Source organism: Camponotus floridanus, unplaced genomic scaffold (genome assembly GCF_003227725.1).
Source record: "Camponotus floridanus strain SB8 unplaced genomic scaffold, Cflo_v7.5 scaffold88, whole genome shotgun sequence".
Taxonomy (NCBI): domain Eukaryota; kingdom Metazoa; phylum Arthropoda; class Insecta; order Hymenoptera; family Formicidae; genus Camponotus; species Camponotus floridanus.
This window is the reverse complement of record NW_020229858.1, coordinates 233,509-256,198: the sequence shown is the minus strand read 5'-3', so window position 1 is coordinate 256,198 and position 22,690 is coordinate 233,509. Positions and strand designations below refer to the sequence as shown.

At 33.3% G+C, this 22,690-nt stretch overlaps 2 protein-coding genes across 2 annotated transcripts in view; one reads left to right on the top strand and one right to left on the bottom strand.

The window, feature by feature from the left end:
* The window catches only part of LOC105248059 (cysteine-rich hydrophobic domain-containing protein 2), a 161,758-nt gene that overhangs the window by 36,213 nt on the left and 102,855 nt on the right, over positions 1-22,690 (top strand). Inside the window, exon 2 of the mRNA XM_011252616.3 lies at positions 2,909-2,979. The gene's annotated coding sequence lies outside the window, so the exon portion shown is untranslated. The remainder of the gene's footprint in view (positions 1-2,908; positions 2,980-22,690) is intronic.
* Positions 7,428-13,006, bottom strand: LOC105248057 (homeobox protein Nkx-2.5). The gene is made up of 3 exons (XM_011252614.3): positions 11,929-13,006; positions 8,479-8,695; positions 7,428-8,321 (listed from the first exon to the last, which is right to left on the bottom strand). The coding sequence occupies exons 1-3, from the start codon at positions 12,398-12,400 to the stop codon at positions 7,997-7,999; spliced, it is 1,014 nt and encodes a 337-aa protein (XP_011250916.1). The 5' UTR covers positions 12,401-13,006; the 3' UTR covers positions 7,428-7,996.

Genomic DNA, 22,690 nt, shown 5'->3' with positions numbered 1-22,690 from the left:
TTCTTATTTTTTAGAAAGCAGAAAGGAAATTTATTATTCTTATTTTCTACATATGTTTATTATAGATTTAAAACAAACATTTTATTTTATTTATTTAGTTAAATCGAATTGCTGTTTCTTGGAAAAAATCATGTAAAAAAACCATTCAAAAAGAAAAAATAATATGCCAAAGTAATTAATCAAAAATGTATTTTTTAATTTTATTACGGATACGCAAATAATTAAAGTTAAGTTAGAAGTATGCTAATCAAAGAATAAGTTTACGATATTGGCAGCTGGTTTTTTAGTTGACTAAGATTTTTCCCTTCGAAATAGTAACGCATCGTATAAGAGGCGGAAATTGCTTCAAGTGGCCTTTGCGGAAACATCGAGCACTTTTCCGCGGATGTTATATGCCTCGAAAAGTTTTTTTTTCTCTCTAACTTTCAAGTGCAGACGTTAGTTGTGCAATAAATTAATTTTATTCACGTGATATACCCTGCTTAATAAGAACGGAAATGTATGTATATTGTAAACAGTTACGGAGGAATGTTCAATTTTTTATTAAATATATAATGTGCATAAATCTAAAAAGTGCATTGTGTTTCTCCTACATATATTCTATTTAAAATTGTTTTAACTTGCCGTAAAAATAAGAATTTATATTTACAACTTATGAATTTTGCGATAGAATAATTCTTTCACAATTATAACTTACATCTTAAAATAAAACAAGATTTAAAAAAATCATGTATTTAATGATAAATAAAATTCTCAATCTACAAAATCTATCTACAAAATTAAACTCAAATTTTATACATAAGCAAAAAATTATTTCCTAATCAAGCAACAGTTTAGCGCAGTTTCAGCATAATAGTGACATTAAATATTAATGCAATGAAATATATCATTAATATATCGTAACTGTATGAAAAAGTTGTAATTTTAACACAGGTAACAATTCGCAAGAAATCAATTTATTTCTTATATCGCGTATTTTTTCTATCCATGACACATGCATCTTCATGTTCTGTGTATTTTCAATCGATATCGATTTCCATCGAATCAAATCCAATCCACATGCCTCTTGGAAGTTCGCGGTCCAATACAGAAATATGGCGAAATGGCATTTATAAATAGGTGAGTTCTGACAGCTTGAGCGAAACCATGGGCGCCTTTTAGGTTATCGCGCGAACGATGGGTCATCTGGCAGTCAAGTGCTGCCTACATAGACGATTTACATCAGTGTAATCGTGTTCATGGTGCTACTGGTGCCATAAAAGGCCATGGGAACAAGCTGATAAAAATGTCACTATTAATTTTATAAGGCTCATGTGGTCATATCGTATTTGAAGGAAGAACAACTTGCTCTCATTCTAGACATGCACCTGACTACACCTGCGGGAGATTTCAATTTGATAGGATAAATCGATTAACGATCTAGTACTGCTCTATATCATTTACATGAAAAAATAAAAAATTTTTAGTATAAAAGGGAGACGAGATATCGATAAAACTTAGATGAAAAAATGTTAATGTGGAAATGAATAAATTTGTTAATAAGTTACATAACTTTTATATTATAATTATAATTGTAAAATGTTATTAATTTTCGGCGATTAAATAAATCCTTTCAGCGTCAATTGCGTTTTTCACACTTAAAATGCGTCGATGCATCATTCCACATGCACCATATAGTTGTGTCCTCTAATCATTATAGTTCCATTACGATGTCATGTATTCAGATAATCAATCATAAAACGCTCAACATAGAAATTTGATCTTATTTACTTGTAAGGGGAAGCATGACGCGAGGTCCCAAGAGAGGAAAGAGCGCGATGCTGTGCAAATAGATAAGCATATGCATAAAACGGCCAATGTCTACAAATCAAACGATTTTAATTAAAGATGAGGCTTTTTTGCGCCTATAAATGTGGAGATCATTAATCATCTGACCTTTAGACAGATATATTTTTCAACGATATGAATCGATTTCTATTACATATTAATTCTCTGTTTCACAAGACTTAAAAAAACCAGAATAAAAATATTAATATTTATAATTTATTTATAATATTTATAAATGATAAATATTTATAATTGAATTATGCATTTTTAAATATGCATTGCGAATTATCGATTGCCGAATATTCAGATTAAAGGATAATGTATTTATCTAAAAAACAGAATATATCATTTGTATGTATTATTTTATATTATTTCCTAATTTTAGTATTTTATTAAAACTACTGATTATGCTAGAATATTTTTATTAAAGTCATTCAAAATATAATAGGGAAATGGTATGTTAAAAATGCATGTACTTTACACTTTTATTTTAATAATAATTTATATACATAGAAGAACATTTATTAAATAACTATTTTAAAGAACAATTTAAAATCTTTTTTCTGTAAGAAATGATTATATTTAAAAAAGAAATATTTATATTAATCAAATCAAAATCTCTACTTTATCAACCTGTGTCAAGTTATAACCATGTGTTGCTTACATCAGTATGTTGAGAGGTCGAGGGATGTTAAAGCTGCTTCTCTCTCAGGAGAACTTAAGTCTAAATTTCTAATTTATCAGCACGTGAAACAGTCATTCAATTAATGCTTTTTGCTACTGACATATCCTGCACTCTATATTTTGATATAGAAGGGACATTTAGAAAAAAAATGTGTGTGTATTTTATTTTATAAAAAGATATGTTTTCCCTCTCATATCATCAATGATAAGATTTTTATTTTAATTTTGTACTCAATGTTATGATTTATTATTGTTTTATTATGCATCATTTTCGAAATAGCATAAAAGACAAAGTACTTTGTTAAAATTTATTAACTGTTCATCATTTGTATTATATTTATGAGATCAAACATATAATTTATTGTTTTGCTAACATAAGTAATATTTTTGCTTTCAGAATACGAAGACGCTCGAAGTATTATCGAATACATGCTGGTGAAGCTATTGACGTCTCTATCCTCGTAGTTCGTAAGTATAAGAAATATTCGAAAGAATTTCTTTGGCGGCTGCATGAAACACCGCTGATTGGCCGCTCGTACGCCAATTTTCCTCGACGGCGCTTCGCCACGAAAAATCGCTAAATTGCTTCTTTGAAATGCCGGAAAAGCGGAGGAAACGGTTCCCTCCGTAGTTCGCTCGACAAGTTCTCCTTGACTTCAAGCGTCGTTACCCGCTTGATGATCCGCGATGTACTCGGGCTGATTTTCTCCCTTCGTAAATTCAAAGCAGAGCAGGCATTAATTTCGAGAAGAAGAAATATTTTCACACGTGTGAGAATAAGTAAAAACTGCGTAACGTTTGTAAAGTGAAAAATTTACACTAAAGAAGTTCTATATCTTTCTTCGAATAATAATAGATACTTAAACTTAGGTAATTATCTTTCATTAAAATTTCTTTCTTATATCACTAAAAAGAATATGATTTTAGAAAATATTAAATTAAAGCAAGGATTAATTTGAATTTTTTATAAGTTTTTAGTTTTCTTTGATTATAAAATAATGCTCTAAATTTCGTAATAATTGTATAATAAGCATTGGCTTCTTATATTAATAGAAAATTATGCTGTCTCTTTATTCGACAGTTTAATTAAGATTATTGATCATCAACATATAGTTTACCTAAAGAATAACATACAGAGCTGAAGGAATGAAATAACACAAAAGAGATTTAAATATTTGAAAATTTATATTATACTTATATATATAAATCCTATTTGTTTCTGATGTGACATTTCGAATGTTTTCGACGAAATGGAGAAGTGTCCCCTTTAACGTTTTCAATAGTCCATGTGACACTCCGGCTCCTAGGTTTCCTTGGCAACCATCCCAATTGAAACGCGTGTCAGAAGTCGGAAGAATGGTATATAAGAGAGATAGGAAAAAGTGACGACAAAGACGAAAGTAACTGAAATCTCAAACTTGGAACCGGCAATTCCGTTTATATTACTTGGAGGGCATGGTGAAATCAGATTCACGCGTTTGTTGTACTCGTGAAAATAGAGAGGAAGAACTTGTTACATTTTTTTCTATTATTTTAATGTCTTATCAATTGCAAACTGACTGCACATTGCGAATCTTTTTGACAGTTTGACTTAAAGATTTTCTTTACACGATTTATGAACTATCAACATACATATTTTATGTGAAAAAAGTTTTAATTATACTTTTAAATTTGCTCGTTCGTTTTACATTTATTGTAAAAGATATTGCAGACGCTCGAAAAAATCAGAATTTTTTTACCCCGCACGCAAATGGCTCGTGCAAAATTGATAATGCCTGCTATGCAGCCTCGAGCAGCTGAATTGTCCTCTTTGTACTTTTTTACATGAAATTCAAATTAATCTTGCCTCAATAATCTTTTTGCGGTTAATATGATTCTCGATATATATACTTGTCTACGAATTCATTAAACCATGAAAGATATTTAGTCAACGATATATTAGAAGTATCAAATATATTTTTATTTTTTAGTTATAATAATTATTAGAGAGAGAGAGAGAGAGAGAGAAAATGAATATTTTAAATAAAGAAAATGAAAAATTATATTTTTCTTGAATATTAAGAAAGATATAAAAAAATTTATTTAAGAAAAATAGTAAAAATAGTAAAAATATTAATATTAATTCAGTTTTATAATTATGTGATATATTTATAATAGAAAACGCAATATTTATAATATTATTACTGTAACAAGCTCGCAATTTGTATAACTTACAAAATATAAGATTCTAATAATATTTTCTTCATTATAAAAATTTTAATGCAAGTAAAGTATCTAAGAAAAAAAAATCTTCAGATTTTATTATTTAATAACATTTTTAGAGTAGCGTATAAAAATAAAAATTATGTATCTTTATTTTATACTAATAATTTTTCTAGAATATTATATTTGCAAAATTTTACCAGTTAATTTACCAGTTAATTTTGCCAGTTTATCTTCCATTTATTTAACGCACAAAGCTTTGTAGTGACAAACGAAAGAGATGCGCTTATAGAGAAACCGTGTAACGAGGGGGTAAGGCGTAGAATCGTAGTGGATGATCGAGGGAGAGGGCGGTCTTGCGCTATTAACAGCTAATGAAAATTAGCTTTCGTCGGTTGATTGAGCGTTAAATCGTTCCTTTCTCGTTTTACGGGACTAGTCCGTCAGTGGTGCACTCGAACTAACGTACTCCCGCTACAAATTGCGAGCTTGTTACAGTCGATAGCAAATTCCTGAGTCAAGGATTGAAAATGGGATTTGTTTTTTACATTCATATCTTTTTAATTTAAAAGCATCGACACTTTTTTAGAAAAAATTTGTTGATAAAACGTTGCCAATTGATAATAATGTTATTTCAGTAATGATATAATTTCAATTTTTATAAATAAAACAAAAATATTAGAGTATTATATAAAAATTTTTATTATATTGTGATTAATAGACTTATTTAACTAATTATTATTTTTTTCATTATTATTAGTTTTATATTTATAACGATTATACGTTATATAAAATAAACAGACTTGTAATATTATTGCAGCAATTTATTTATAATAGGGTTGATGTAATTTTAATGACAGTAATTAGTACGACGACTTCTATTCGTAATCTATGTTGGTAGTACCAATGTGCGCAATAGAAAATCGGTGGAGCTTGTAGACTTTATAGCCGTTTCTGCAGTCCATTATTGCTTCGTTTATAACAGTTCTAAACATTGTAAAGTCATAATGCTCTCGTGCTAAACGAGGCCTTGTGTCGATGTACAATCGCTATTAGTGCCGAAACTCGTAATAATTTGCGGCTTGCGTCACGAAAATTATGCTGACCACTATAGTTTATTGATACTCAAAAGCGCTAAAAATACGAATTACGAAATAAGTGAATAAACGATTTTTCATCTGCGAATTCTCGTACATTTTTGTATAAAATGTATTATTTAATTAATAATTTCTTTTAATTTTTTATAAATTGTTTAATCATTTAAAACATTTAAAAATGTATTATTTAAATATATTCTGTTTTCTTACGTTTTTGCTAAATAATTTACATCGTAAAGTCGTAATGTCGTACAAAGAATATGTATTGTGATAACTTGTGAAATATTCTATATAACTCTCATGAAAAATAATGCTGTATGTACGTGTATGCATGCCATTAAAACTTAAGAAGTCTAAACAAATACATTAAAAACTACTAATTCTCTTCTTAACAACTCGAAAGACCGCCTCATAAGGATTTATACGGCGGAATATAAAAGGCGTTTTGGCGAGGGGAATGTAACATTTTTGTTTACAACAGATGAGTGTCAGATCTAGATTTTTTCTCGTCCGTCGGTTAAGCTTTCTCGTCTCCGCGTCTGAATAAACATATCTGATGTCTGCTGGGCCCACCCAGATGCAACCATTAAAACCCTTATGAGAAAGTCAGTTGCAATACCAATGAGAAATCTCATTTTTCACCTGCAATGTTACGCTTTTTTTTCAAAATTGAAGGGAATCCAGGGAAAAGGAGAAAATATATACGTACAATAGATTCTGGGTGATATACATTTATTTAAAGACATTTACGCGATCATCTGGGTGTACTTAAACAATAAATTGAATTTGAACATAGTACACTCGTGACGCACACTAAATAAATTTCGTTAGCATTAGATATTTAATTCAGACTTTTTACACATTGCACATAGTCCGCTAGTAATTGCACATGTTTTAGAGGTAATTTGAAGAACACATTTTCCATTTTTATTTAAGAGTCATAATTTATACGTCTGCCAATGCTCTCCCAATTAATAAAAAGCTCCAGATATGATTTGGCATGTTACAATGTAATAATTGCATACAATATCATCTCCACTTCCCTTCGAGATATGAAACCTTAAAGTTAAAAAACTTACATCAAAAAGTAAATAGAGAAGCATTAAATTAGCAGATTACAAGAGAACCTTTATTCTTTAAAGTCTTCCTATTTTTTTAAGTTTAAAGTTTGATATCCCTGACAACATAAGAAATAGAGGTGACTCAATATTTCGTATTTTATACATTTATTTACAGGCTAATTTACATCATTTTTATATCGTTATTGAATTACAATAAATATATGATAATTTCAGACAGCTCTATAAGATGAATAGTAAATTCAATTATTCTGCATATTATTATGATTCTAAGAAACAGACTTTTTGTATCATACGCCGAAATACAATTGAAAGGTTTAACAGTAACGTGTTAAGAGCGTATTTGATAGATAAGCTATTAAAAAATATCATATAAATCGTTAGTAACATTCAATATAGATGTAGTCATACTTCGAACATATCCTTTGATATTCTAAAAAAGATGCAAGATACACTCTCGTGAAGAACCTCATAATTCAAGAATTAAATATTTTAAAATAATTTAATTAGCTGATGTATCAATGGTTTTCGATTGAATTTTTAAATTAAATCAATTAGAATGCGAAATTAGATGTAGGTCAGATGTTAATTACAAAATATTTTTATCAATCTTTTTCTAATTATTATCATGTCTATTTGTTTTATTTTTTTTGTCAGAAAAAATATATCATCATATGTGGAATATACCGCATGGATCATATAAGAGGGCGACTCTACTCTGTGTTTTCTTCTCTTGCAAGTATGTACGATAAATCTGAACATCAGATATAAATCCCTTGATGTTGAAAAATGAACGATGTTGAAATGAACAATTTGCTAAATAATTATGCATTCTTTTCGCCGGAATAAATTTGACATTGGAATTCGTTCGCGCTGTAGATCAGCTTTGCTGATCATGATTTTCGCGTGTGTAATTGAGCATGCTGTTGTTTCAAGTCGTTCAATTCATATTTTAGACAAAGTCGCAGATTTTCAAAGTCTTCTTTCGATATTTCGCGATACTAAGATACCATTATTCTAAATGATTGTATTTTACATCATGCACGTAAGTGACTATCTTGGTGATATGATGAAACGATACTCGACATTTCGCGAGAAATCTATCGTTCATTTCTCGTTCTTGATTTTCGAGATTTGATTCGGATCGAAGTCGGGCGCGATCGGGCTCTGTACCTGAACGTGGGTGGCGTGCAGGGGCGGACAGAGTAGCGGATGATACGGTAGACAGTAATATGGGAAGCCGCCGAGCGCTTTGTTCGCGGGGTGAATTTGCGGGCTCGGCATTTGGCCGGGAAGTTGTCCGGAACCACGAAGAGGCAATCCCCTCAAATGCTCGTCCGGATGTACCAGGACGCGTACAGCCACGCGTCTGGCGCTTCCAGAATTTACGAGGGCACCTAATTCCTGCTGTTGGCGCCGCTTGGTCTTGTATCTGAAGTAAAGACAATAATAAATGATATTTAATGAAATTCCAAAAAGGGGATTTATAATCCGAGTAGTATAAAATTAGATTCTCTTTCCCCGAAAAAGAAACTTTTACATCGAATCTGAAATTAATTATATAAATATAAATATATGAGAAATTATACCGTCGATTTTGAAACCAGATCTTGACTTGCGTCTCCGTTAATTTTAAGCCGCGTGCCAGATCTGCCCTCTCCGGACCCGACAAATATTTTTGAGCGGCAAATCTTCTTTCTAATTCATACACTTGTGCGTGTGAGAATGCTGCTCTGCTGCGCTTTTTTCTATTCTGCAAACTTTGCCCCGAATTTTGCGTCTCGAAAGCATCATCTTCCACCTCATCTGCAAAACGTAGAAGAATAAATTTCTATTTTAAAATTAAAATCACAGCTTCTTTTACATGTTTTACGGAAACTTAAATTAATAGAAACTTATAAGGAATGAAAGTTTTATTAAAATTTTCGTGACATTCCGATTCCATTAAATATTTTCTAGAGGGCATATATATTTTAAATTATTACAGTATATTAAAAGAAAAGAGAATGATTTTGAAGCTTTTGCATATCAACGAGCACGGAATCTCATTTTTCGAATAACGCGAGCTTGCCGAGTTCAAATTCGTTTGCGGATAAATATTTAGATTCACGCGAGAATCTGCAACTATACCGTAAAGCAATCGTTTAGCCCGAAAGTCGGAGTAACCATCAGCGAGCGGCCATAGAAACGGCGAACGATCGGAGAGAGAAAGAGAGAGCTTCGTTGCTTTTGATGTCTCGAACAAACATTAACACATGTACTCGCTACTCCGACATGTTTACGCTTCTGTTCCGCGGTAATTCTCCTCTAAGTTTAACCAGTGGCACTAGAGTACAATCATATTGCAGATCACGCTAACTTCTTCTACTTGGCAATGCGCTTGATCCGCTACTTTGCAATACAAATATCTTATTATAAACAAAAAGTAATATGCAATATTTTAATCAAGAAAATAAAAGCTTAAACCATTGATTATAAAAATAGCTCGCCCTCTTTATTAACTTTATATAGATTATTGTGATATCTATCGAGATATATTTGTTCTTTTTATCATTCATATATATTAATCAAAAATAAAATATTTTATATTTAATTTATTTTTTTGAAAATTTAACTAGATATAATGTTGCAATTTTAATCGCGAGAATTTTTTGTCCATGAAGACTGTATCAAAGAAACTAAATCCAAATTATTTAGCATAAATTTCATATATTTTAATGTAAAAAAAATTTGCATCTTTGATGTAGAAATAATCAATTCTCCAGATTCATAATAATTTATCGATAAGATATCATATTTAAAGATTTATAAAAATGCTTTTTCTATATTTTTATTAAATTTCACGTACAAAAATATAATTATATTTATTTATTACTTTTATCATTTTTAAATTAATATAGAGGAAAAAGAAAAATCAATTTCCTCCACATCTGTCAGTGTATTTCCGCGAGTTCTTTAATCGCGAAGTTCTCCGAGATAGTATTATAATTATTTCGCGCTTAAAACGCTCATCCTACGTCAATGTTTATCGTCGGTGGTCAGCAGGGGATATGGAGCATTTAGAGAGATCTATATTTGATCACTTTCGACGTCAACTAGATGCCATCTCGTCCGGCTAATGCGTCCATCCTTCGGCGCTCGTCAAACATCCTACACCGCGTCTATATCGAGAGTACAGTTCCAGACGAGCAAGTGGCGTCGACTGACTCTGATTACATCGATGATCCTTTAAAACCACTAAAACGCTTTTTGGTTCCTCTGTCTCAACCTGTCTCTTAGCATACGATGGGCGTATATTGGACAGAATTTTCCCAGTTATTACCGTAATAAAGAATTAAAAATCATTTATCTATGTCGATATCATCTCGATTATGTTCATTATTACATTAAATGACTGGAGAGATTTTCCCTCGTGAAAGTGAACTCGTAATTTTCTGAGTGCACCTTGAATCGGTGCCAGCTCGTGCCTATCTCTTCACCCCGAGTCGCTGCAAACAATATGCTACCGTGATTCGTGCGGTTTCAGGTGGCGATCCTTCGTGTAAGAGGAGGCGTTACACTATGTTTCCGTAAAGTTAATTATCGTGTATTTTTTATAGCACTAGCTTTAACATTTTTTAAATGAAATCTTGTATAGTCATATATTTTCTATTTACAATCCCTTCTGAAATTATTACAATTTATGTTATCGATGAGTTTTTTAAATCATTTGGAATTGATTTTTAATTTGCAATATAATTTTAGGAGGCCAATTATTATCAAATATTTATTAAATCATCGTAGCTAAATATATCTATTAAATCTGAAATGCAAATAATTAATCCAGAGCTACAAGTTAGTAGCAATTGTAAACGTAAAAATCTTTATTATTATATCTAACAATTCTATAAAGATAAAATAGAAATCACGTGTACATCTCGCGTCACGGACGCTGTTAATCATGATTGATTTCTCGAGCAGTCAGTGCGAGGGAAAATATCTCTGTTTACTTTTATATTAAGATAACACTATTCGACCATGTAATTCAATACTTGCTCTTCGCAGTTACGAGGGCGAATATATATTACGAAAAAATGAATATGGTACAAAAAGATGCAAAGATTAACTAAGGAAAATATCGCTATACAACGCTGTAAAATAAAAAAACTGGTATAAATTCCATTTAATAAATAGAAAATAGCACCATTCTATACAAAATTGTACAGTATAAATATTACGCAAGCGAATGCAAACGATTAATGATAACAATTATATTCCTATCCTGTATATAATATTTAATACATCTGTTTCGAATAAATTAATCGCGAACATTTCGGAAATAATTAGGAATTGTAACCTTGATCTAAAACAATTTTTGAGGTAATCCACGGATCTTTATGTGCTCTCGAGACAAGGAAACAGAGATGCTGGCAGAGGTGCGGCCAGAGATTGAACAAGTGCAAGAAGTAATCGGTACTCGTGACGTCTGCCGAGTCGAGTGGCACTTATGCTACTAAAATTACATTCAATTATGTTATCTGCGCTCGGGTTAAACTTTAAAAACCCTTGAAGGAGCTCGCCTGTTACGCGTATCTGCTTAAATGACCTCTTAAGCCCGCATCCTCGTGCCCGACGTAAAATCATCCGACAGGTCACCATCTTCCAGCATTTCGAAGATATTGTTTTTAATCACGCGACATATTAAGCATTTATTAATCCAACTATTTTCCAAAAAAATTTTACTTTAACTTTACTTTTTACTAAATTTTTTATTATTATTAATTAATCACTGTAACCTACAGTATTTTTATAATAGCATTCACGAACCTCGTATTCTTATTTTCTGATTATTTTAATATAATATTTTAATAATAATAATTTAATTATATTTTGAAGAAAGTGCCATTTAATGTATCGCATGCATATGTGTAATAAAATTGTTATATTTTAATTATTAAATTATTAAACGCGAAAAGAAAATCTTGATGCTATTTTAACATCATTTTCAATGTTGGAAAATCGCTCAATGAAAATTAATTCACGCAAACAGTATCACGTACCTAAATACTTATTTTTACTCATGTCCAACGCTTCGTCCTGCTGTCTGTGAGAGGTCTCCATCGGTTCTTTAACAGGCTGATACGCCGTCAAGTTTTCCAGAGTCTCGAGATGATGCTTGAAAGATCCCTGGGTTAAATGCGGGATGTTTCCAAAATTTGATAAATTTGCTTGCGCTAGATTCCTTCTCAGGATATCCAGTTCGTGCGCCATGCTCAGCTCCGGGGTGGGCAATCTCGGATAATGAATCATCTGATCATGATCGTAGTTTCCGTCAAACTGCTCGTTCTCTGTTACGCGCTCGTAATCCCGATTGTGTTTTCTAATCGGCGCGGAAACTACAGCCTGGATTTTCTCCAAGTCGCATCTTTTCGAATCCGCGCAGGAGGTTCTCCGACTTAGAATGTCGGCGATGCTGAAGGGAGTCGGTTGAGAAGGTTTCGGCGAGGTTTCGCTGCGCTTATCGTCTTCCATCACTTAGTATTTCGTACGAGCTTCTCGCAGATCTCGCGATAATTACGATAAAAACTGTCTGAAAATTGATTTTTCGCAATTGTCTCTTTTTCAAATTTTTCCAATCTTTTTCTTCATAATTACGTTACAAACCGTTGACCGTACACACACGAGGAAGCTCGTCGCGTCACATGTTACGAATAGTCACCTAGGTCCACTATCTTGTCTTTGTAATGTATTGTTTTCTTTTTCACCTCTTTTGTGAACTTATTGAAAGATTACACTGAATTTTCCCAGTCACTCAACTGTCACTCTCGCTCGTTACCAGCGTCGCCGACACGTCGGAGCGGAGAATCGGCCGACGAATGCTAGATGTCTTCCGCGTTCACATAATCCCTGGAGGCTCTCGAGCAGCCAGAGGATCGCTGGTAGGCCGACTGGCGTTATTAATTGTTATTCCCGAGTGCTCGACCCTTTCGATTCGAGTGTGCTTCGGTCAAGTGTGCTTGTCGCCCGCGGAGACTTATTTTTCGAATTACCACACTCAACCCGCGGACTCTCCCTTCCTCCCTCGTAAAGAGCCTCCCTCTTTTGCCCGAACAACCCCCACCTAAGAGACGCTTGCTCTTCTTTGCCTTTCTCTCTCTCTCTCTTTCTCTCTTTCTATTTTATGAAAATCTTTCTAGTTTCACACAGATAATGTCGAAATATGGTTTTGTCCCTTCATCGAGAGGCCAAGTTTATCAAGTTCTGACTGTGTTCTCATGAGCTATCGATCTCCCGCTATGTATTGAAGAGATGTACCTTTCCTCTCATTAACGAGCTCGTCGGTGCTTCTCGTTGCCCACCCTCTCGGTCCCGAGTCTCCCGAGCTTGCACGCGCGAATTCTGAGATAGGTGGAGCTTTAGATATTCTACGTGCTACCGGATGCGATGCTTCCGTTACGACACAAGCCTCGCCCTACAACCAATCCGTCGCTTTTCCCTCGACTCCGCTTTTCCGCGATGGCCAATCCAGACGGAGGCGCGAACCGGGAAATATTCCGCGACGGAGTGGGATTGTGGGAGATTTTTAGATCATCGTAGTCGTCGCGACTCCGCCGGAACTGTACGGGTACTTTAGAGATTTTCTCGTTTTGTCACCTGTGTCAGCGAGAAATAATAAAAGGCCTCTCGGGTTCTTACGACAAAGCAATCACTCACTCATCATTATATACGACGATAGTTTGATAATTGATGTGTGTTTTGCGCAATCGAGATTACTTACATTAATATTTGATCAAAATGTGCTTTAATATATTAAGGAAATAATTATTTAGTTCAGTCGGATTAAAATTTGTTAAATTTTAAAATATTCTTTTACAATAAAAACAAAATTATTAGATTAGTACTTAATTAATTTCACATACTTAATCAATGTATTAATCTTTTTTACTCACTTCTTACATCATTTATTCTTCTTCAGTTATAATATACACTAATATGATCTAATTTTAATCTTAATTTTCACATGTTCTCATTTTTTTTTAATATTCATATTAAAATTAAAATTTTAATCGTGATTGCATGACCAATTGTATAACCAATATTTTAATTTTATATATTATATAATGTACTTTTAAATATATATTAATATCCACACAATCTTATACACATATATCTTATATATATATATATGTTTAAAAAATTCCTTTTTAAATACATATTTAAAATATTTAATGTCTATAAAATTTATTTATTGTAATACATTTATGTTATATTTTAGTACATTAAAAAGATGACATCTGAATGGAGATTCGATTTCTTTTTACTAGAAAAATTTGTAAAGGATGCGAATAAAAATGTAACATTTTGTATAACATCAAAGTTTTCTTCTTGTAAAGTATGATGAGAATTGCCATTCGAGAGACCACGTCTCTAGTGGATAAAAAGCGATCGAAGTTGTACTAGTTGAATCGCAGCTAATGCTTTCAAAAAGTTACTTTGCTCTCTCTATCTCTCCTTCTTTCTCTGCATATAGGTACAAGCGAGGTAGTAGAGGTACCTACGTACTCTCGTCTTTACGTTCTCTCGATACGATACGAGAGAAACTATGCGGTGCATATATAGGGTGTGCTTTCCATAACAATCGCCGCTAAAGACTCGCAGTATTGTTCGCCACGTGCTAGCACCCGAGTTCCTATGGCAGTTTAATTAAGTGTGAACCGCAGGAACGTGGACTACGCCTGACTTGACCCGATGATGACCTCGCGCGCTCGAGATATTGATGAGAAAATACTTTCGCCTTCCACCTTGTTGGGCAAAATATGTTATTCGTATTGCTTGTCAAAAAGATGCATGTCGATTTTAGATTTTATAATCACAAAAATAATTGAAGATTAATTCAAAATTAAAAGTATATTTTTATCTTTTAAGAAGAAAATAAATTTCTTAATAAAAGAAATCGCTACTAAAAATATAAGCAATTAAACATTGCAGATGACATGCAAGTTATATATTAATAATTATCTGTCAATAAATTTTATTGTTAAATAAAAGACATTACATATGCATAGAGTGCTACTATTATACCTTGAACATCCGGATCGGAAATTGGAAAAACGATGTCTGCCATTTGCCGTTACACTCCGTTATACGTAGACAATCTCAAGCCAATCTTAAGTCTACATACCAAGACCTCTTTTTCTCGATCCGATCTAATCAATAATAAATTATAGGGGGATGGTAGTACGTCTCTCCCCTAAAGCTAAGGCTCTGACCCTCCCGCTCAATTGGTCGCAATTCTTAAAGACCTTAATTGGCGCGGAAAATTATACCTTATTTCAGTTACCCCCGAATAAGACCAGTGTCCGCCCTCCGCGTCGTCCTTTACTCAGCATCGCTATACTTTGTTACCTCTCGTCTTCTCCTCCTTCGCTCGAATTTTTGCCACTCGGATATTTTTTTTCCGCTGTGAGCAATCGCTGGAAATATCGAGATTGAATGATGACGAATGTTAGAGCGAATGAGACCTTTATCGAGAAACAGTCGTGAATTACGTCGACCGATTAAGGACTAAAGTGTTAGTCATTTACGAAACGAATTCGCTGTCAGTGAACGCACATCCGTCTGTCGGCTTCAGCAGTTGTCATTCTCGCGACAAGTCAGTCCCGTTGTGCAAAAAGTCGCCGGTCTCTACGCTCGTCTCGAAGCCTTGCGGCTACCCTTTTAACAAGCTCGTCGTCGCCTGTCGCGCGAAGAGAGCGGCTGGAGATGTCCCATAAAATCAAATAGTTCCGTACGAGGCTCCTTCCGAGGCCCGATTTAACCGGCAGTCAATAAAGACTTGTGAGCCAGCGGCGACCGAGCGGCTCGTTCAACGACCGTATCGAAACGAAAGCGAAACGTTAACGTAAACTGAAAAACAATCGTCGGCCACGGCGGCTGTCACTCCAACGAGGAGTTGGCATCCGCGTAGCGAGTCATCTGTTCCCTACGCGGCCGCGGTCGTTTATTTTTCCAGAATGCCCGCTAAAACACCGTCATTTTGCCCGGGTCCTCCGAGTAATTTCGACTATTTATAACGGTCCACTAGGACGGGCTATCAAGGCGCTTTTTACGGTGAAGGTGCTAACGCGAATCGATGAGTAATGCATATTACGCGGTAATCTTAATTTGTCGTGCGAGCACGAAGAGGCTATTTATTTATCTTATTTATTTTTACATTCAATGGTAGTGATAAAAAATTTACAATAATAGTACATTCTAAAGAATCGTATTTATAATTCATGGCATTTTCTCAAAAATTGCGCAATCGTTTTTCCTACAAAAACGAGAGATATTTCTTGTCCAATCTTTCTGTATTTTTTGCCATTAATATATTACAAATTTTTAATGTTCAAAAATTAGTATAATTATATATTAATGTCAAATAATTAATTTAATGCACTTTTAATTCCTCGACACGTGCCATTTGTGTAACATTCAGTTAATTTGTGTATCTCTACGATTTTTATTATTATAGAATTTGAATCAAAATTTTAAGTGCAGGGCAAAACATAAAGACACCATACAAATATTTTATATGAGTCAAGTTAGAGCGATCATTAATGAAAAGAATTTTAACATAATTTCACAACTTATTAAGTGAAATTTTGCATGCATAAAATCTCTAAAAAATTATATATACAATTCACATACTAAAAAAATAAATGTCAGAAGTCAGAAAAAAATAAGAAACTTAATTTCAATTATTATTAATGCAAAATATTTTATTTCCAATAATAATATTGGAAATTAATTATTTGTTTTTATAAATCAGCAAAACTAGATGATTAAATTTTGCCTTATAAAATGCCTTTTTTTTAATTAATGAAATATCAGATAATCATGTCATATTATATCAAGATCATGCTCCATTAATTATAATTAATATAGTTGAATATATAACAATAATAGTGACTTGAGAAGTTCAAGAAGTTAGTAGGAAAATGAGAAGAGAAGGATAACGGGGAGAGAGAGAGAGAGAGAGAGAGAGAGAGAGAGAGAGAGAGAGAGAAAGGAGGAAGAAAGGAGAGAGGGAGAGTGAATGAGCGGGAGTGGCGGCGGCAGCGTACATACACTAAGCACTAATATTACGTCTCTGGACTGACAGACGCGCGGACTTTAAAACCCAAGACTAACAAACAGTTAGCAGTCATCCGGTCTTCTTGTTTTTATATTCTTACGCGCGCGTTCACGCGCACGGCCGCCCATATCGCGCGTCAGCGTTCGCGTGAGTAAGCTTCTTCTCCCCCCGTGTATTATTGGTTACTTTCGCGTCGTCAAACAGCGATCGAAATTTCCTGCTCGTCTTCGCCGAAAGCAAGCACGAGATTTCCTGTCGCCGAGGAGAGATTCAAAAAGTCAAGCCCCCTTTAAAGTAAGAGCAATTTTTATCACTCAAAAAATTGCCCTCAGGTATCATTCGAAAGATTGATTATTGATTGTTCTATTGCAATGTATATCATCACGCATAAATTTGCATATATACTATCATACAAATATATATATATATATATATATATAATTTTTTATATATTATAAATTTATATATATTTATGCATATAATAGCCTTTACTATAACTAATCTATTATCTGATAGGATTATATATGCAGATAAACTTAAAATTCAGTAAACAATAAATTCAATTTTTTAATTTAAATATATAATTAATTCAATTTAGAGAGAAAAAAATGTAATAATATCAGTAATATAAATTGTTTATAATAAAAATAAATCATCTTATTAAGAGTCGGAGTTAGGTTTGTAAAGAATCTGTTATTTATTTTAACTTCGATATTCTCTATACATTGCGTTTTTGTCCGAAAGGTTTGTAAAATAATAATTATGTTCTATTTTCGTATTTATTAGTTATCTGTTTGATCGTATCAAATGCAATTTTAAAGTGATCATTTGTAAATCGATTTTGTATTTTAAATATTTAACGTCATTTGATTTAACAATCTAAAGATGACATATAAATTATATATATATATATTTCTATCAAAAGAGACTAAAAAAAAATTTCATTTTTGCATTTGATTTTTGTACTTACATTGAATAGTAAAGATATCTGCTTTAATAAATAGAGATACTTGAGATAGTTATTTTATCGTCAGAAGATATTGAAGAGAAAAGAATTTTCTTACATATATATTAATGAAATCTCTGTCATTCATCTTGTAGTCGATCAGCTGATGTGAATGTAGGTTTCTTGGAAGGCTACTATGGTTAGTACGGTTACTTCGAAGTAACTCACTATAGATGGCTGTAGATGTCCATGGCTTGTCTTCTCCTGAACATCTCTCCTGCGCATTCAGCTTTACCAGTAGAACGAATCGTAATAGCCCATAAATCCCCGTTTTTTTCCCTAGCCATCGGCTCTTTTTATTATTTTCGACCAAGCGAGTGTGAATAATCGAATAATTATCTTTCTGAGTCGTAATTAGGCCACCACGGAAGGTCTTTTTTTCCGGAGCCCCATCGTTTCAAAATTAAAACCTCGAATAGAATGATGTTTCGCGTAATAATACATATATTTTATTTTACTAATTGTCTTGCACCTTCGTTCTAGATCGCGTGTGAAATGCTATCTCAAGTGCTAAGAATGCACTTTGCATAAGCTATTAAACAAAAGGAGCAATAAAATTTAATTATAAATTTATCGATGTAAAAAAGGAGATGAAACTGATTTCTAATATTATGCAACGAACAAAAAATAATATGTTTATTAATTAATGATATTTTATTTTATTATATCTTCTTGAGTATTATAAATAATAGTACTAAATAACGTATAACTATATTGAAATATAGTCAATATATATATATATATATATATATATATATATATATATATATATATTTCGATGCAAAATATAAATATAATTCTTTTTTTTATAATTTAAATTTTACATTATTATTTGCATTATTTGCATAATTTGGATTATTTGGATTGTAATTCTTTTTTAATGAAAAACTAATTTGATTTTATATATTTTATTTTAAAAAATACATCAAATATTAAAAAATAATTATCCAACATTAGGTTCTTCACTGTCATTAAATTATACGAAAATGCCCGAAAATTTCAAGTGTTAAACTTATTTCCTACCGTAGTTTACGTGCAGCAAATTGAGAAATGTGCAGTGCATTCGAGATTAAAGAGCGCTCATTTTTGAAATCATTTTGAATAAGATTGCATGCGCGAAAAGTCAACAAGCTCAGGTAGATTCGTTGAAACATCGTCATCACCAACGTTATATTTTTTCGCGGATAGTCCTTTCACCTTACTTCAAGGACTACGGACGAGAAAAAGAGGAGATTGGTCGGTTGGAATGAGCGATTCGCGAAAGGAAGAGAGCAAGGAAGAAATAAAGAGCATGGCGGACGCGGAGCGTGGTGGGACGCTGATAACTCCCGGGGGTCATGATTAATCAATTAGCGATCTCGGGATTCCCCCTTTAAAAATCGACGCCGGGAGAAGAGGGAGGGTCCGGAGCAAAAAAAAGGATAGCTGCCCAAAGGAGCCGCCGATGACGCGGCTAAATCCGTTGGTCGATCAGACTGTCAACCGATTTTCGAAAAAATTCGATCACGTCGATTGTTTGCTTTGCCGATCGTACCGCACTTGGAAGCCTACCTTGTCTTCTACTTCTCGTAACAGAGTTCTTCATCAACCGACAAATTCTATTATGTCGATTGAAGAAAGAAAATGTTTCTCTTCGTCCTTTCTACCGACCTGCTTCGATCTATTGAATTAATTAAATGAATTTATCCTACGAACAATAAAAGATTTATTATTTTACAATTTTGAAATATAATTAGTACGAAAAAATATTTAAAATTTTCAATATTGAATTTTTCTCAAATATTTCGTGTCTTGATATTAAGAAGCTCAATTTTTCTGGAGAAAAATTGATCTAGATTTAAATAGAATTTAACCGTAATATTGTGAACCTATGATATCTGCGCATTTTGGCACGCAGACGCATACCGCGTGTTCAATCATAGGAAGCCGAATTTTATTGTAGGTCCAAAAGCGGCCGCACAAACCCTTCGGATCATTCAAGGCTGTTATCTCTTCCTTTCTGAAAGCTTTTTATTTTATTGCTGCATCCTTCTATAATGCATACCTCGGGACGTGTTCTTACTTTTATTACGAGTCCGCGTCGGCAGTCTTTGATTTAATTAACTCTTAAAGTTCTGTTACCTTGTCCGTTACCGACACGTTTTTCAAACGGCAAAGAGAAATATTGAGAGAAAACCACTTCAGAATTTGCCAAAGTAGCAATATATTTATTGTTGATATATGAATTAGTGTTTGTAAAAAAATCTAAATGTTTTATTATCTTAATATTTCTCTGTCCCTTTTTGCGCGTAAAACTTTTTAACAAATACAAAATAAAAATTGATAGAGATATCGACAGCATACTAAACGCAAGAATGGAATAGTATTAAAAGAATTTGTCAAAGCAATATATTGTCATAGCAATATATTTATTGTTGGTATATGGATTAGAGTTTGTAAAAAAATCTAAATGTTTTATTATCTTAATATTTCTCTATCCCTTTTCACACATAAAACTTTTTGACAATTTTGAGATCAATTAATAAAATAAATATTATATTCACAAGTTATTATTTTTATTATTTTTATTTTATTTAGTATTTGCATGGTTTGTCATTTGAAAATTATGAAATAAATATGATCTTATATTATCGAAGAAAATTTTTTTGCTGTTGTCCAGATACTAAATTCACGAGATTGCACTGCCATAAATGATACTAGGCGGATACCTGATTTGTCAAATACAACTTTATATTAGAAAGAGAAAAATTGTTTGATAAATTGATCGAGATGATCGATTAATTAAATGATTATTAATCGTGCGAATTGATGAGAAACTTTCGTACAATGACAGATCGTCTTTTTTTAACGGCAACGACTGTGACCAATTTGATTAATATCGTCGAGATTATTGTAACATTTTGTAATATAATTATTTATTGTTTAATATAAATAGTTTTGTTTCATGATTGAATAACATGCTAAATCATACAAAAGAAAGTATCGCGAGATTCTTTATTCATATTTATTTATAGATTTTATCACAATTAGTCATTCGATTACGATTAGTCATACATTCTTCAAAGATTAGATACATATGAGTCTAAGAATCGCAATTAAGAAATATACTGAAATATCCAGATATCACTTTGAATTTCGTTAATGTTTTAATCCATTCTTTGTCATCTATAAAATTTGTATCGCGTAACTTGATGCATTATTTTTCATCGTATTGTCTAAAGAGCCGTACGTAATACAGTTTAATTCGCAAAGACCTAGAATGTCGAAGAAAGCCGCACCTCTTAAATATGATCTTTAGGAAGATACGATCGGATAGAATAGATCGTTGATGCGGATAAGCGAAAATTTTCCCAGTTCAACGCGGCGAAACGATCGATCTTGTCATCGAGGCGAGTAGTGAGAAGATTGCTGGCAAGACTTCTCGACTAATTGTTTAATTAGGGTTTCCGTGTATCTACGTGGGATCTAAGCTGCCCGTGGGCGGAAGGAGGGAAGCAGGCAGGTCTCGATCTCTCCAGGATCGCTCGATCTTCTCGCGCCTTCGGGACCGGGCACTCGCGTGACCCGCTAATTTCCCTAATAGATTAAATATCGGAAGAGGTTGTCATTTGGTTGGCACGCTAAGTGAGGTGAGCACCGAGCACCATTGTTTCACAAACAAAAGCCGGCCGCTTTGCGAGTCATGGCGGCGCTCTTTGAACGCCCCTCGACCAATCAGCGGCTGCCTTTAGAGCGCCAAGTACAAAAGAAACCGGCCGGAGATGATTGAGATTTTCTGTGTGTACTGCCGCTGCCTTATACATCTCGCGAAGAGAGAAAGAGACGAAGGTAAGAAGAAAGGGAAGAGAGAAAGCGCGTTGACGGTGAAGCGTAAGAGAGACGAAGAGCCGCGAGTTTGTTCGAAATAGATGACATAGAGAAAAGACACATCGATCGACAAGAGGTTCGAAATAAAGCGAATATTTGCGATATGATGCAATTTTTATGCAAGCATATTTTGAATTAAAATTAGCGGAGGATTAGGCGGCGCTTATTAAATTTCGCATAAAGCCAATAAACATGCGTACCAAATTATCATACTGAATTATGGTTTTTTACACGCGTACGTCACATGGTGCCTAAATGTAGCGTTTCACGGAAACGTACTTATAGAGCATATAATTCGCGTCCGGTACTCTCGTCTCGACTGTTTCTCTGAAACGGAAGAGTGACGGCTACCAACTGTGAACAATTCCAGCTTACGTGTCGAAGCCAAGTAAATAGCTCTTTTGAAATTCAATAGTTATTGCGGTTTCGCATATTCCCGAATCAGCACAAGATCTACGAATTCAGAATTCCGAGAGCCAACCGTCTCTATTTCGAGCAAAATACGACCTGATTTTTATACTGCAGTGCAATACATCTGTACGCTGTAATCCTAAATTGCAGAGCTGCATAAAAATTGTCCTGAAAAAAATCTTGGAATTTAGAAAAATGTTGACCAAGCAAAGTTCCGGGAACTTCGCAGAGCCAATAATTTCAGATTATTGATGGCGACAAACGCAATCACAACAAACCGCAACCCTCTTATCGATTCTCTTTCCATAGAAAGGCCGAACTACCAGACACGCTTCTGTCAAAATACACGTCGGATACCATGAAACGATCGGAGGAAGCGGGGAGAACGAAACCGGGGTTATAAGATAGACGCGAAAAGAGA

Excerpts from the sequence above, each read along its gene's own strand:
- LOC105248057 (XM_011252614.3), bottom strand. The coding sequence starts at position 12,400 with ATGGAAGACGATAAGCGCAGCGAAACCTCGCCGAAACCTTCTCAACCG. Across the intron at positions 8,696-11,928 it reads GAGTAAAAATAAGTATTTAG|ATGAGGTGGAAGATGATGCT; the intron begins GTACGTGATACT and ends TACGTTTTGCAG. Across the intron at positions 8,322-8,478 it reads ATCTGGTTTCAAAATCGACG|ATACAAGACCAAGCGGCGCC; the intron begins GTATAATTTCTC and ends TCTTTACTTCAG.